This window comes from Oncorhynchus keta, chromosome 32 (genome assembly GCF_023373465.1).
Source record: "Oncorhynchus keta strain PuntledgeMale-10-30-2019 chromosome 32, Oket_V2, whole genome shotgun sequence".
Lineage (NCBI taxonomy): Eukaryota > Metazoa > Chordata > Actinopteri > Salmoniformes > Salmonidae > Oncorhynchus > Oncorhynchus keta.
Window position 1 is genome coordinate 33,291,943 of NC_068452.1, and position 17,706 is coordinate 33,309,648.

The 17,706-nt window shown below is 42.8% G+C and overlaps 1 protein-coding gene across 1 annotated transcript; it reads right to left on the reverse strand.

The window, feature by feature from the left end:
* Positions 1-2,868: 2,868 nt before the first annotated feature.
* On the reverse strand, positions 2,869-17,275 carry LOC118372898 (progestin and adipoQ receptor family member 4-like). The gene is made up of 3 exons (XM_052490264.1): positions 16,130-17,275; positions 7,455-7,673; positions 2,869-4,186 (listed from the first exon to the last, which is right to left on the reverse strand). Exons 1-3 carry the CDS (start codon positions 16,401-16,403, stop codon positions 3,753-3,755), a joined length of 927 nt encoding a protein of 308 aa, XP_052346224.1. The 5' UTR covers positions 16,404-17,275; the 3' UTR covers positions 2,869-3,752.
* Between the last annotated feature and the right edge of the window lie 431 nt (positions 17,276-17,706).

Here is a 17,706-nt window from a genome sequence, read left to right on the forward strand (position 1 = left end):
GAAGTGGAAAACCCAGGGTGGTGGAGTCCCTTTGAGTAGAGAACTGACCCTTTTTGTTTTTCTGACAGTTGAGAAACACCACTTGAACACACATCCACTTTCAGACAGTGTAAATGTATTTGTATCTGATAATGCATAGATATCCAGTTGTAATCAGAGGTATTCATACATGCCCCCCCCTCCTGTATCTTCCCCATCTTTTATTTTTATGAGGTACATTTAGTCGAGCAAAAGAATTCTTAAACTCTGCGTCTCTCAAAAACCCACACGGTTACCCATCTCTACAACAGAACTGAAAAGAATCCGTTTTATCTGGGTTCACATATTTGAGTAAATTGGTTGGATGTGGTTGATATTAAATACACAGTAGTACCACCCCTCAGGTCCCTTTTCCCTCGGACACAGAGCATTGTCTGAGGTGACATACAGATTGAATTCCCGGGTTCCTACTTCTGCTTTCTTTCCTTTAATTACATGTATAAAAAAGTATCAGCGTTATATACTGTTTGCACTGTATGTATATATAATCTACATACATACATGTATTTACATGGACTTTAAATAAGTTTCATTACTGGTATTCACTTTGATCCAAAGCCCTTTTGAAAATAAATAAACAGTGCAGTTTATTTGATATAGTTGTATTGCCTCTGTTCTAGTCCCTCATATTCCTGTATTAGTATATACTGTATGTAGTATGTTCCTCTCTTAACACTCATGTTCCACTGCCCTGACAGCATGTAAAGCTCTTAGCTGGAGTGACTGACACATGACGTGTCATATGTTACAATGCACAAGCATTTGGCTAATACTAAGTTAAAGTCCTCGTATGAGACAATGACTTTCCGTTTGAGAGCTACTAACATGCATTAATAATCTGTTTCATTCAGTGCACTGTAATACAATTTCAGCTTATGACGACACAAGGGGCCATGGCTGTAATGTACTCACCATGACAGGGGTGGTTTCATAAGGGGGCTGAGAAACGGTTTAACACTAGTCAGGGTCGGGTTGCAGTCTGAGGCCTGTGTGGGAGAGGCTGGGACATTCTCCCTCACCCTTGACTCAATGTGAGCAAAGTATGTGCTACAACGGAGGCCCTCGACACATCATTTGGCAACTTGTGAGTGAAGTGGTTATTAGTGTGGGTATGTGTGAGTGTGTGCACTAGGTTACAAAAGTGCAATGTTACATAGAAACATGCTAACTTAACTAGTCCATGGGACGACTAGGTTATAGGTCCCTCAGAGCAAAGCAGATTAAAAAAACAAACCGCTTGGTCTCAACCTTCCACATACAGTCAATCGTTGAACAAAATCTATAAAACACAAAAGTAATCCAAAAAGTAAACATTGTACTGTTCCTCAGAGCATAAACTCAAATGTCAGTGCAGAAACTAGTGGCAACAGTTTTGACTTTAAAACTGAGTAACCAGAAATAGTTTACTCAGGGTTACTGGTTGTGAAAATGGTGAGAGGGTTAGGGGTTCATTCATGCTTGGTTGCAGTTGTCTAATGAAATACTATACGGCACAGGTCAGCTTGGTTCTACAGTATTGTACCTCTCTAAGGGTAACAAAGTGCAAAGAGTCAAACTGGGCTATGTTATGTAGTAATAATGTCCAGCTTTGGCATAGAATGCAGTGCATCATACCAAATCATACCAAATCATTATCTGGCCTCAGACAGTTAAAAGCCTAGAAAGTAGCCTAGCTGTCGGCCATTTCCACCCTCCCAGGGGAACCTACTGGTTTCTAGTAATAATAGTGCATTCTAATTTTAAAAACCCTCATCACAAACTGTCTCTCTAATACCGTAGCGTAATAAACATTTGGTATCTGTTTGGTGGCAGAACTTCCCTTTTCAGTCAACAAGATCCATCTTGCAGTCATGTAACTATTGTTCAGGTATTATAAAGAGAGACATCCAGTCTGTTTTAGGCATCTTCATTTAAGACGTTATGTGCCCTTTTCATTGACTACAGTATGTGCCAAACATGATTACAATAATCAACAACAAAATATATTTGTTTAACTTAATAGTCATGAACTAATTTGAATAATCCGGATTCAAAACCAAATCAAATTCCTCAGTTAAATGTGAGGAATAGTCACTTTAAATATAGATATTGATGAATAAATAAAAAGCACTGTCTCACGAGATTAAGGTCAACCAATAATAAAGAGTAACTTAATGCAACTCAACAATAGCAATTGTAAACGTGGATAATCTGTCATGATTCCCTATTCAAAATGGTTGTATTTTCAATGGCACAATGCATCAAACAAAATGAGCACTAACAAGCCAAGGAATGAACCCCTTCACCCATACCCAGGTACCCTTCACCCATACCCAGTTAGCCTTCACCCATACCCAGTTAGCCTTCACCCATACCCAGTTAGCCTTCACCCATACCCTGTTACCCTTCACCCATACCCAGTTACCCTTCACCCATACCCAGTTACCCTTCACCCATAACCAGGTACCCTTCACCCATACCCAGTTAGCCTTCACCCATACCCAGTTAGCCTTCACCCATACCCAGTTACCCTTCACCCATACCCAGTTACCCTTCACCCATACCCAGTCACCCTTCACCCATACCCAGGTACCCTTCACCCATACCCAGTTACCCTTCACCCATACCCAGTTACCCTTCACCCATACCCAGTTACCCTTCACCCATACCCAGTTACCCTTCACCCATACCCAGGTACCCTTCACCCATACCCAGTTACCCTTCACCCATACCCAGTTACCCTTCACCCATACCCAGTCACCCTTCACCCATACCCAGTTACCCTTCACCCATACCCAGTTACCCTTCACCCATACCCAGTCACCCTTCACCCATACCCAGTTACCCTTCACACATACCCAGTTACCCTTCACCCATACCCAGTTACCCTTCACCCATACCCAGTCACCCATACCCTTAACCCATACCTGACCAGAGAGAGACAGACAAAGCCAGAGAGAAGGGAGAAAGACAAACAAACATGGAAGAAACAATGAGAGGGAGAATATCCTCTCTAATACACAGTAACTCAAGTAGTTCCATAGGACTCTGTGACGGGTCTGGGAGTGCTTTGTGCATTACTTGTACATTACTAGCATGTATGCATGCTACGCTGTGAGTGTGTGCGGTGTGTGTGTTTGTTCTGAAGTTTATATGCTATGTGCTGCATAGGTTGCAATAGAATGACATCTGAAAAATACTTCAGAAAGAATGAATGCATCATTGACGGATCCACTTTGATAAAATACATAGGTTGAAATGGTAATTAACACATGAGGATACTGTAAGTCAACAGCAAATCAACTATTGCTCAAGTGTAACTTCACTTGCATATCATTATTTTTTTGGTAGACATTTCTATGTGTATTTCTGATATCAAATCCTTAATCTCCTTTGTGTGTAATCTTCACAGATCCTCTGCTGCTGTGTGTGTGTGTGTGTGTGTGTGTGTGTGTGTGTGTGTGTATGTGTTGACCAGTGAGCCAATATTCCCTAATATAAATAGCAACGCATGTATAATGGCAAGGTGGACACAGATACAGTATGAACATTCTTGCACATGTGTCAAAGCCTGCATCAATCCCTATTATGTAAATCACTTTATCTGGCCTTCCATGCACGTCTTCATGAACACCTCCCATCTTCCCTTCCCAAGTATTACCTTTTGAAACAGTCCCCCCCCCAGAGGTCCTAAACCCTGTTCCCCACTGGTCCCCCTCCAGGCAGGGTGGGGCTCAGTCTGAGGGACAGTGGTGGCTGTTGATCCAGAGCAGGTCGTCCAGCACACCCCAGTGCAGGTAGAGGATGGAGCCCACCACCAGCACGTGCATGATCTGGTGGCTGTTGCACCAGTAGTCAAAGAGGCCCGGGCGGAAGCGCTCTGGGATGCGCGAGATGTTGATGATTCCGCCCAGTACAGCCAGCGCGTCCATGGTGAGGAAGTGTTGCAGCGAGGTGGGGCTGCCGCCGCCCACACCCACCCAGCGCAGCAGGAAGAAGGAGAAGCGGAACAGGGCCTGCCAGGCAAAGGAGCGCAGGCGCCGCACGCTACTCCGCGCCGTGATGGCCGAGTAGATAGCGTAGCTGGACAGCAGGATGTAGACGAGCAGAGCCACTGTGCGGGTGAATGGGTAGCACAGCAGGGTGCTGTAGACGATGGGCAGCGCTCCTGAGGCAAACACAACACACAAAGTCAGAGGCAGTTAGTCATTGAACTACACCACAACAAATATTCCCATCCCAGAGAATCATGCACACAAAGCTGCCATCAAGGCAAAGGGTTTGTCACGCCCTGGTCGAAGTAATGTATGTTTGTCTTCATTTATTTGGTCAGGCCAGGGTGTGACATGGGTTATTGTGGTGTGTTTTTGTCATGGGGTTTTGTGGGGTGTCTAGCATTGTCTATGGCTGCCTGAGGCGGTTCTCAATCAGAGTCAGGTGATTTTCGTTGTCTCTGATTGGGAACCATATTTAGGCAGCCATATTCTTTGAGTATGTCGTGGGTGATTGTTCCTGTCTCTGTGTTAGTTGTCACCAGATAGGCTGTATAGGTTTTCACGTTCCGTTTGTTGTTTTTGTATTGTTCATGTTTTTTCTTTATTAAAGATGTATCGAACTAACCACGCTGTATTTTGGTCCGACTCTCCTTCAACGGAAGAAAGCCGTTACAGATTCAACCACCACAACTGGCCCAAGCAGCGTGGTGACAGGCAGCGGCAGCAGGAGCAACCAAGGTTGGAATATACGACTTGGGAGGAAATAGACAGGTGGGCGGTCGACCCAGAGAGAGTACCGGAGCCCGCCTGGGATTCGCTGGAGCAGTGCGAAGCAGGTTATCGGAGAATGGAGTTGGCGAAGCAGACATGGCGGCGCGGACGGAAAACCGAGAGTCAGCCCCAAAAATGTCTTGGGGGGCTCAGGGAGAGTGTGGCAGAGTCAGGGTTCAGACCTGAGCCAACTCCCCCTGTTTACCGTAAGGAGCCATGGATGTTATCGGAGCTATCGGCGAAGCTGAGGGCTGAGTCTGAGAGGGTCGAGGAATTATTGGACAGAATGGAGGAGAGTGAACAGATGGGAGATGAGGAGACACTCGAGGAGTTGTTAATAGAATTGGAGGAGAGTGAAGAGAGAGAGCAGTTGATTTGGCGTAGTATGCAAGATAGTCGCCCGACGGAGCGTGTCGGGGATTTGATGGCACCTGGGTCAGCGCTCCATACTCGTCCTGAGGTGCGTGTTAGTCGGCTGGTGAAGATTGTGCCAGTCTCACGCATCAGGCTTCCTGTGCACCTCCCTAGCCTTGCACGTCCTGTGCCAGTCCTGCTCTCAGGCTCTCCAGTACGCCTTCACGGTCCGGTCCATCCTGTGCCACCTTCACACACCAGTACTCCGGTGGCAGCTCCCCGCACCAGGCTTCCTGTGCGTGTCCTCGGTCTAGTACCACCAGTACCAGCACCACGCACCAGACCTTCAGTGCGTCCCGCCTGTTTAGCGCTGCCAGAGCCTTTCTCCTCTCCTGCGCTGTCGGAGCCTCCCGCCATTTCAGCGCAGCCAGAGCCTTCCTCCTCTCCTGCGCTGCCGGAGTCTCCCGCCTATTCAGCGCTGCCAGAGCCTTCCTCCTCTACAGCGCTGCTGGAGTCTCCTGCCTGTTCAGCGCAGCCAGAGCTGCCAGCCTGCATGGAGCAGCCTGAGCTGTCAGTCTGCATGGAGCAGCCAGAGCTGTCAGTCTGCATGGAGCAGCCAGAGCTGTCAGTCTGCATGGAGCAGCCAGAGCTGCCAGTCTGCATGGAGCAGCCAGAGCTGCCAGTTTGCATGGAGCAGCCAGAGCTGCCAGTTTGCATGGAGCAGCCAGAGCTGCCAGTCTGCATGGAGCAGCCAGAGCAGCTAGATCCGCCAGTCAGCCAGGATCCACCAGTCAGCCATGATCTTCCAGATCTGCCAGTTAGCCATGATCTTCCAGATCTGCCAGTTAGCCATGATCTTCCAGATCTGCCAGTCAACCAGACTCTTCCAGATCTGCCAGTCAACCAGACTCTTCCAGATCTGCCAGTCAACCAGACTCTTCCAGATCTGCCAGTCAACCAGACTCTTCCAGATCTGCCAGTCAACCAGACTCTTCCAGATCTGCCAGTCAACCAGACTCTTCCAGATCTGCCAGTCAACCAGACTCTTCCAGATCTGCCAGTCAACCAGACACTTCCAGATCTGCCAGTCAACCAGACTCTTCCAGATCTGCCAGTCAACCAGACTCTTCCAGATCCGCCAGTCAACCAGACTCTTCCAGATCCGCCAGTCAACCAGACTCTTCCAGATCCGCCAGCCAGGATCTGCCAGAGCCAACTACCTGCCTGAGCTTCCTCTCAGTGCTGAGCTTCCTCTCTGTGCTGAGCTTCCCCTCAGTCCCGAGCTTCCCCTCAGTCCCGAGCTTCCTCTTAGTCCCGAGCTACCCCTCAGTCCCGAGCTGCCTCAGTTCCAAGCTGCCCCTCAGTCCCAGTCAGTCCCCTCAGTCCCACCTCAGTTCTGGGTGAGGACTACTAGGTGATTATCGTTGTCTCTGATTGGGAATCATATTTAGGCAGCCATATTCTTTGAGTATGTCGTGGGTGATTGTTCCTGTCTCTGTGTTAGTTGTCACCAGATAGGCTGTATAGGTTTTCACGTTCCGTTTGTTGTTTTTGTATTGTTCGTGTTTTTTCTTTATTAAAGATGTATCGAACTAACCACGCTGCATTTTGGTCCGACTCTCCTTCAACGGGAGAAAGCCGTTACAGGGGTGGCTACTTTGAAGAATCTCAAATAGAAAATATATTTTGATTTGTTTAACACTTTTTTGGTTACTACTTGATTCCATATGTGTTATTTCATTAGTTTTGATGTCTTCACTATTATTCTACAATGTAGAAAATAGTAAAAAATTAAATAAAAACCCAGGAATGAGTAGGTATGTCCAAACTTTTGACTGGTACTGTATTATATAGATGACTTTCCTGTCAAAATAAAGGTTTAATAATAATAATAATAATAATAATACTTTATTAGGTAGTTACTATAGTCATTATTTATGCGATGGGAAAATGTTTTTATTTTTATTAGGTTATGCATGTGCTCTTTATTCAAACTTTTTCCCCCCCTACCAAGTTACACATCTTGAAATGCACCAAATTGCTGGAACAACCCACTGGTTTTGGATACTCACATTTACATTTACATTTAAGTCATTTAGCAGACGCTCTTATCCAGAGCGACTTACAAATTGTCAAGATGATTTGCATATATGTAAATTAAAAATGGATTGCACAAAAAGAGTGCATCAGAGAGTGTACACAGAAAACAAAAGGCAGGAAGAGAAATAAAAGAGGAGATAAAAAGGTAGAGAGAATGAAAGAAAGAATGAGAGAGTAGAGAGCTTTTAGTTGCTACCCAGAAGCCCCTCTGCTTACCCAGCGTGTTGATCATACAGATGCCACACATGTCGAGGGTGAGAAGGGTGTGGTAGACAGGCTCTCCTCCCTCGTGGTTCATGAAGAGGTGGTAGAGCACAGAGCCCAGCTGGGGGGACAGGCAGGCCAGGAAGTGGACCACACCCAGCCATGTCACACTGATCTGGGACCAAGGGAAGTTGAGCGGGATGAGGAACAGGAAGCAGAGCAGAGGGATACCTGTCAGGAAGGGGTGAAGGGGATAAACAGGGTTCGGTCAAATAGGCCTAAATCTTGCTGATAACTAGCACCAGATTTACCAATACAAAACGCTTGCAGTTTACACTACTGTACTGGATAGTTTATTTTCACCTGTTATTATATTCCTATGAAATTACAAAAAAATTCAAATGTGTTATGAATTTCCAATCACATTAGCAATACGGCATAGCGCTACTGCATAGACACCCTTTTCCACCTTCCACAAGCTCTTGTTTAGCTTCAGCAACAATTACTGCTGCACTACAGGGCAATACCACGGTAACAGAATTACACAGAGACTGTATGGCAAGCAAAGAACAACTATGTACAATGACTACTTTGACCAACTTACACACCAGGGTTCTCCCCGGGATATTTTAACAAGGAGGTTCTGCAGAGTACAGCCAAGATTTATGAACACCTGTAACTGCAATTTCCTGCAATCGAGAGCAAACAATGGCCTTATATGATAACAAATTAAGTAATATATATATATTTTTTTAAATGGTTCGGTCCTGTAGACAGTGAGTCATGTGGCAGGCAAACAGGCACCCAGTTACTGTTTGATTGAACACTAGGTTTTCAACGTTAGGTGTTCAACGCTAGGCATAAGTGACTTTGAGCGTGATACGATTGTCCAGTATCTCAGAAATGGCCGGCCTCCTGGGATTTTTACGCATGACAATGTCTAGGGTTTACTGAGAACGGTGCGACCAACAAAAAGCATTCAGCCAGCGTAGCCCTGTGGGCGAAAACAGCTTGTTGATGAGAGTTCAAAAGGAGAATGGCAAGAATCGTGCAAGCTAACAGACAGGCAGACGACCACACCGGGTTCCACTCTTATCAGCTAAAAACAAGAAGAGGAGGTTCCTATGGGAACGTGATCACCAACACTGGACAACTGAGGAATGGAAAAACTTTTCCTGGTCCGACTAATCACGGTTGCAGTTATGTCATGTTGACGGCAGAGTCAGGATTTGGCCTAAGCTGCATGAGTCCATGGCTCCATCCTGCTGTCAACGGTACAGACTGGTGGCGGTGGTGTAATGGTGATGGAAATGTTTTCCTGGCACACGTTAAGTCCCTTGTTACCAACTGAGGCGTGTTTGAACACCAACCACACCTTGTAGAATCCATGCCCTGAAGAATTCAGGCTGTTCTGGAAGCAAGAGGGGGGTTTGACCCGGTACTAGATGGGTGTACCTAATAAACTGGCCACTGAGTGTAAGTGCCTTTAGAAAGTATCCATACCCCTTCACTTATTCCACATTTTGTTGTTACAGACGGAATTCTAAATGGATTAAATAGATGTATTTTCTCACCCATCTGCACACAATACCCTATAACGACAAAGTGAAAACGTATTTTTGCAAGATTTTTGCAAATTTATTGAAAATGAAATACAGAAATATCTCATTTACATAAGTATTCACACTCTTTTGCTTTGACACACTTCACTACAACTTGGTTGGAGTCCACCTGTTGCCAATTCAATTTTTTGGACATGACTTAGTAAGAAACACACCTGTCTATATATGTCAGAGCTGAAATAATCCCATGAAGTCCAAGGAACTAGTACATCTACAAGATTGTGATGAGGCATATATCTGGGGAAGGGTATAAAACAACTTGTAGAGAGTTCAAAGTTTCCAAGAGCACAGTGGTCTCCATCATTGGGAAATTAAAAAAAGATGGAACTATCCAGAATCTGCATAGAGTTGGCCTTCTGACAAAATGGAGCAACCGGGCAAGAAGGACCTTGGTCAGGGAGGTGACCAAGAACCCAATGACCACTGACAGAACTACAGAGTTCCTTGGCTGAGATGGGAAAACCTGCCAGAAGGACAACAGTCTCTACAGCACTTTAATGGAAAGTGTCCAGACAGATGCCACTTCTGAGAAAAAGCCACGACAGCATGCCTGGAGTTTGCAAAAATGCACGTGAAAGACTGATAGCATAAGGCAAAATATTCTGTGGTCTGATGAGACAAATTGGACTATTTGGCCTGAATGCAAAGCGCTATGTCTGGAGAAAACCAGGCACAGAACACCAACCATCTAACACCATCCCTACTGTGCAGCTGGCAGCATGATACTATGGACATGCTTTTCAGCTGCAGGGATTGGGAAACTGATAGAAGGAACAATGAATGGAGCCAAATACAGGCAAATCCTTGATGAGAACTTGCTTCAGAGTGCAAATGGCCTTAGACTGGGGAGAAGATTTACGTTCCAACAGATTTAGGTTCCCTCCAATCTTTGGAGGGAGTTGAAAGTCCGTGTTGCCCAGCAACAGCCCCAAAACATCACTGCTCTAGAGGAGATCTGCATGGAGGAATGGGCCAAAATACCAGCAACAGTGTGAGAAAACCTGGTGAAGAATTACAGAAAACGTTTGACCTCTGTCATTGCCAACAAAGGGTATATAACAAAGTATTGAGATAAACTTTTGTTATTGACCAAATACTTATTTTCCACCATCATTTGCAAATAAATTCATTAAAAATCCTACAATGTGATTTTCTGGATTTTTTTCTCAATTTGTCTGTCATAGTTGAAGTGTACCTATGATGAAAATTACATGCCTCTCTCATCTTTTTAAGTGGGAGAACTTGCACAATTGGTGGCTGACTAAAAACGTTTTTGCCCCACTGTACAGCCAACGCAATGCTGGAATGCTTTAATCCTATTGAAAATCTGTGGAAAGACTAAGATTGCTGTTCACCGCCACTCCCCATCTAACTTAACAGAACTTGAGAAAAAAACACAAATTCACATGTGCAAAGCTGATACAGACATACCCAAGACGACTCAAAACTGTAATCACCGCCAAAGGTTCTTCTGCAATGTATTGACTCATGGGTGTGAATACTTATTTAAATTAAATATTTCTGCATTTAATTTTCAATACATTTGCAAAAATGTTTAAAACATGTTTTCACTTGGTCATTATGGGGTATTGTGTGTAGATGGATGAGAGAATTGTTTTTTAAATCCATTTTGAATTTAGGCTGTAAAAAAAAAAAGAGGTATAAGTCAAGGGGTATGAATACTTTCTGAAGGCACTGTTTTTTTTTCTCTTACGTTCTTTGGGAGATCCCTGCACAGTAAATACAATTAAAAAATTTACTGGAAAACAGAAGATCACAGTTCTTTCCTGTGAAAAAGCGCAGTGTAATTCCGTTACCATGGAATTACCCTTAAACTACAGAGATGTGTTGTAGGTTGCTTCACTTAGGCTATTGGGATGTGCTTGGTGAGCAAAATCAGGTCCTTGAAATTTGATACACACATATCACTCCTCCACATCCTGCCTTCTTCCCGATCTTTCGCTCACTCTGCTTTTCCGAATGTAAAATCATTTGTCCTGGCCAGCCAATGCAATCCAACACCAGAGGAGGCTGGTGGGAGTAGCTATAGGAGGACAGGCTCATTGTATTGGCTGGAATGGTATAAATGGAATGGAGTTAAACATGTGATTTCCATGTTTGATAATGTTCTATTTATTCCATTCCAGCCATTACAATAAGCCCGTCCTCCTATAGCTCCTCCCACCAGCTTCCTGTCTAACATCTATTTTGAGTGTGATCTCTTCTGCACCCCTCCCTCCATACCCTCCCTCAGCACTACTGAACAGTACAACCGGACAGGCTCTCTAAGGCTGCATTTACACAGGCAACCCAATTCAATGGGGATTTTCCATTAATTGGTCTTTTGCCCAATCACATCAGATATTTTTCAGAGCTGATCTGATTGGCCCAAAAAAACAATTAGTGTAAAAAATATAATTGGATTGCCTGTGTATACACAGCCGAAGCGGTCCAAAGTATGATTGCTACTCTTTAGACAGGAGTTGCGTGTTTCTATCCAAAAGTATTCCAGCTGTTGAACCTATTGGGCAAATGTAGCATGTGGACTCCATTTGTATGATCTTATTTGTTTTTCAGGTGCCATATATTACCAAAAATGGGACCTGTGTGACTTTATCAACTTGAAATATATAAATATATACCATTTAGCAGACACTTTCACCCAATGAGACCCAATGAGTCATACATCCGTATTTATGTAGCCTATTTTCTGAATGCTATTATGCTGCAAGAATATTGCAATAACCTTTTTCTCTGAATGACAAACCTTTTTCTCTGAATGACAAACCTTTTTCACTGAATGACAAACCTTTTTTTCTGAACATCCTTTTTCTTTGAATTACTTTCTCTGAATGACAAATTGCATAGTAAGGGAGAGGCTAAGCTGCCTGCCAATCAATCAATCATTCCTGGTCTTAATAAAGGATTCCTCTTCCTTTCAGGAATAAATTCCCCCCTGCCCTGGTGATCACTAATCCTGTCTGTTTTAATGACTGCTGGCAGGGTGTGCTGTAAGTAAAATGGAAGGAGTTGGCTGACACTAAAACTCAACACTCAACAAGTTGACTTCACTTGAGGTCATCAAGAATCCTATGCTAGAGACCATGGTTTCATATGCAATCTTGGTCAATCTGAAAAGGAAGAGGATTTTTAGAGACACAGACAGCCTTAGCCTTCTCCTTCTCTGCCCAACACATATAGTGAAATTATAAGAGTATGTGGGCAAATTCATTGTGAATATCTAAAACTTGTTACCAGACTTTCTGACATAATTACCACGTTATTACCAGTTTATTCTGTGCTGTAATGTACTACCAAGTGCAACCAAAACTTTACATAAAGCTTATTATATTAGTCATCAGTTGGTGATGAGATTTGTCTTTGGTTTTGCCTATGGTAACTTACTGTGATTCAACTAACTACAATAGCCAGCTGCTTGCTAGTTACCTAGCCAGCTAACACTTTCCATGGCTGCTGTCACTGGTCACAGTACGGAGCGACTTCAGTGCCAACAGAAACTTTATTTGAATTCAACAGTTTTGAATTTGTAATGCACAAATTGAATCATTGAATAAATACATTTAACTTGTTAATTAATTAATGTTTTTAAAGTTTAATTTCAATTGAATTAAATACATTTTCAAATTCAGTTCTCTAAATTCAGATTCAAAACCAGAGGCAACATCCTGGTACTTTGTCAGCAAGAAATGGTAGAAGTTAACAGATTGAATCAAACATTCCACAGGTTGAACAGGGTTCCGGCAGTTCCTGAAGCCAATGTGGCATGTTTATTTTATTTTCTTCTGATTAATTTGGCTCTAATGTGTGTACCATTTTGGCTATAAGCTATTATGACCCCATTCCTGAATGGGACTCTCTAAGACTCTCTTGAATATTGTTGTTCTTTCTGTTCCCCTCTATGATGCACACAGGACACGCAATAGACTGTGACAAAAATAAATGCAATTTGGCCCCCATAAGAATATAGTTGAATTGCCCTGTCATAGCCCTTCTGAGGATAGCTTTTCCACTCCCTATTTAATCTTGCTCTTGTGACTGACTGGGTTTGAACCGGATCTCCAGCATGTCATAAGACTTTGTTAGCCCATTTAGCTAAATCCCATATGGATGAGTTCAGGAAGCTAAAAAGTCTTCAAGTGTCTACAGCAAAGGCTCTTGAGTGGCCCAGGGGCCTAAGGCACTGCATCTCAGTGCAAGAGGCAGCACTACAATCCCTGGTTCAAATCCAGGCTGAATCACATCTGGCCATAATTGGGAGTCCCACAGGGCGGTGCACAATTGGCCCAGTATTGTAAAAAATGTAATTTGTTCTTAACTGACTTGCCTAGTTAAATAAAGGTTACTCATTAACCTGTTGTGTGTAGGGGGCAGTATTTTGATGTTTGGATGAAAAACATACCCTGGTTTAATAAAGAATTCCTCTTCCTTTCAGGAATAAATTCCCCCCTGCCCTGGTGATCACTAATCCTGTTTGTTTTAATGACTGCTGGCAGGGTGTGCTGTAAGTCAAATGGAAGGAGTTGGAGTTAGTTAAATAAAGGTTAAATTAAACAATAAAGGTTACTCATTAACCTGTTGTGTGTAGGGGGCAGTATTTTGATGTTTGGATGAAAAACATACCCAAATGAAACAGCCTATTTCTCAGGCCAAGAAGCTAGAATATGCATTAGGATAGAAAACACTCTAAAGTTTCCAAAACTGTCAAAAAATTGTCTGTGAGTATAACAGAACTGATATTGCATGCGAAAACCTGAGGAAAATCCAATTAGGAAGTGCCTCTCATTTTGAAAGCTCCCTGTTCCATTGCATGCCTTCCCTCCATTTAAAGGGATATCAACCAGATTCCTTACCCTATGTCTTCCAGATGGTGTGAACAGTCTTTAGACATAGTTTTAGCCTTTTATTCTGAAAAATTAGTGTCAGAGGATGGCTGGGTGCCAGCAGAGTTTTGCATGCGCCAACAGCTTGGAGCAGACATTTTCTCTCTCTGTCCTATTGAAAAAGCTGCGGTCTGGTTGAAATATGATTTATTATTTATTGTAAAAACAACCTGAGGATTGATTATGAGTGCAAACATCTGAAGATCATCAAAGGTAAGCCATTCATTTTATTGCTTTTCTGACTTGTGACCAATCTACTTTGCTGCTAGCTGTTTGTAATGTTTTGTCTACTGAGAGAGATGTAATATAATAATATAATATATGCCATTTAGCAGACGCTTTTATCCAAAGCGACTTACAGTCATGTGTGCATACATTCTACGTATGGGTGGTCCCGGGAATCGAACCCACTACCCTGGCGTTACAAGCGCCATGCTCTACCAACTGAGCTACAGAAGGACCATGTCCTCACAAATGCTTGGTTTGCTTTCGCTGTAAATCTTTTTTGAAACCTGACACGCCAGGTGGATTAACAATAAGCTAAGATGTGTTTTGCTATATTGCACTTGTGATTTCATGAAAATTAAATATTTTTAGTAATTTAATTTGAATTTGGCGCTCTGCAAGTCATCGGATGTTGACGAAAATGATCCCGCTAACAGGATGGGTGCGCCAAAAAGTTTTAAAAGAGTGTGGATCTTGGTTACATTTCACCCACCTTAGACCTCATACTGACGGCATCAATATAACTGACTGGGTTCGAACTCAGGCCTACTGTAGAACAACACTTTCTGTGGCAAACAGAAGCACAAGAATCTGTTTACCACATTTAATGAGAGCACAACAGCGGTGGTTTGGTGATCCATGCATGTGATGAACAACCTTGCCTGAGACCGGAAGACATGATTAGGTTATAACCCAGGTCTCCTGTGTGCCAGACAATGCAACTTTTCAGGTCTCAGAGTACTCATCATGCAAGCATGGTCCATGAACCACCTGTTACACTTCACCCCCCTTTGACCTCCTCCTTGAAGAGACCCATCCAAGTCACAGAACCAATGCCTAGGCTTTAGCTCAACAGGTTAACAAAGTCTTCACCAAGTCAGTCACATTATAATGAGTACCCTTGCCGAAGACTTGAAACTAATATGTCTAACACGTCAAACTAACACGTCTTCAAATCTCAGGCAAGGTTCTCATCACATAAGCATGGTCGCAGAAACCACATCCATGTTCCAATTTTAGCTTTCAGCAAAGGGGTCATAATAGCTTATAGCCCAAAGAGTTCAAACGCCAGAGACAAATTCACTGGAAGAAGATAAATTCAACATGACACATTAGCTTTAGAAAACGCTTGAAACCTGTTTAACACAGAGCGCACGGTTCTCCCCAATGTAAGTGCAGTGCTGCGCCACCTTGTAGACTGGCTGCACCACTATGCAAAAAACATTTTTTTGTTAGCATTTAATAGAGTATTTTTTGCTCTAAATTGGAGGAAATTGCACTTACACTTGTTAAAAATGTAAAAATCTCTGCTCCAGAACTCCCGTCAGACGTACTCTGAGGCACCACCTTGTTAAAATATCCCGGAGAGAACCCTGGAGTATGTGATTCTATCTGTTATTCCTTGCTAGCAAAGTACCAGGATGATGTCTCTAGTTTTGAATCTGAATTTAAAGACCTAAATATGATAAGTGAATCTGAACGCATCTGAGAAGTTGAATATATGAAACTTTGCTAAACTTGAAATTATATTTTGTAAACTTAATACACAGACAATGAAAGCAATATATACCATATTTAAATGTAATATATAAATATTGTATTTGAATATTTAATGCAATTGAAATTTAATTTTAAAACGGAATACAATATTCATTCAATTCAGTTTCAAATCATGAAGTACAAGTGCAATTCAAGAATTCAGTAAATCAATTTGTGCATTACAAATCGAAAATTATAGAATTTATATTGAATATCTTAATACAAAAATATTGAATTCAAATCGTTTCTGTTTGCACTGAAATCGCTCCTGAAGCAAAGCCTTCACCCAGGCAAGATCTGCACTGCTCTGTTGCTAGCTAGCAAACCCACTCATTTATTTCTAGAGAAATTTAGCTAGCCAGCCAGCAAGTTATCTACAGCTCAAAATATTTAAACTTACCATGTGTGTATATGTTTCCCAGTTCGTTGTGCATGTAAAAAAGGCTTCTTATACAGTCTTGGACAGAAGATATTGGTCGGTATCCAGTCAGGACGTATTTGTTGAATTGAAGATGAGGAGGTGAATTCGCCCAGTCTAATAGTCTGGGTCCATTTAAAAATGCCATAGCAACCAAAATAGTTACAACGACGCCGCCAAAAAAGTAAAATAATGACTGTACACCTATATACACATATAATAGAATTATTGCGAATAAAAATTTATTAGACACCATTGATAAAATCTGGGGGGGTTAGCTAGCTATAATGTGCTGCTAGCTATATAGCTAGCTAGCTCCCATTGCTGCAGTACTGTAGCGAGCTAGCGACAGAAAATATGTTCTTTCTTTTCAGCACCACCACCCGGTGACAGCGTTTTTATCCCGCTGTTTGCTTTTAAAAACTGATACATGTGTCAACCACAGGGGTTGACAAGGACGAGGCCAACCACATACATGGTGTAAGCCCGTGGTATACATTACATATTACATTTGATTGCCGACATTACCACCCAACATCTGTCGGAGGTTAGCTAACACAATATAATTCATGGTAGCTGCTAGCTAGTTACTCAATGTGTCGCTAGCTAGCGTACAACATTCCACGGCACATAGCATTAGCCACAGTTAGTTTATCTACACCGGTTCACAAGTCCAGTGGCTTCAGTTTAGCGACTTCCATCCGTCACCTTGATACCACTGACTACAGAGGAATGGGTTTAGCGGTCAGATTTCCAATACAGGACTAACGTTAGCAGGTCATAACGTAAAATCAGCTAAACGCTCGAGCACAATCACCTCTATTGTCTTTACAAAAATATCCATATTCTGGTTACAGCTAACTAACGGTAGCTAGTTTGTTACCGACCAACAACTGCAGATGTAGTGCGATGGAACGCGTTAGCGTGCTACTGCTGTGATTTGCACCGGGAGATTTCAAACAAATATGGATAAGGAAGATGTCAATCCGACACCAAAAAATACAGATTTTCGTGTCCAAATCTTCTCTCGTATTGGTACCCCCATTTCCCATAAAGATTCCGTCCAAACTCTTGTTAAATGTGACTCGTTTATTCACCGGCGTCGAGTCCCTCGCATCGGATGATTGATGCCCTGTACCGGTGACGCTCTAATCCAATGTTGGTATAGAGCGGTACTGAAGAGAATTATTGCGGAGACTGACACTGGGTTTTTATGAGAAAACAGCACAATGGAGACAGGGATACATACCTCACCAGTCACTGTCTGGTATTATTTTGGAATAATGTTTAATAATGGCTGCACCAATAATTAGGCTATCCTCTCTGGAATTTAGGAAACATGAAGAAGTTATTTGTACATTAATCTTACATCTTCTTCTATGTATTTTTCTAATTACTTTCACGTAGTTAACAAATGTAGGCCCACAATAGCAAAGTTTATTTTAAAATACACAAAAATGCACATTGGATAAGAAGGTGAAAGGTTGACTGTGGTGCCAGTCAGGGTGGCGGGAGCCATGTCAATCAACCAGCCCTCGCAGCTTGCGCTCGATGTTCAC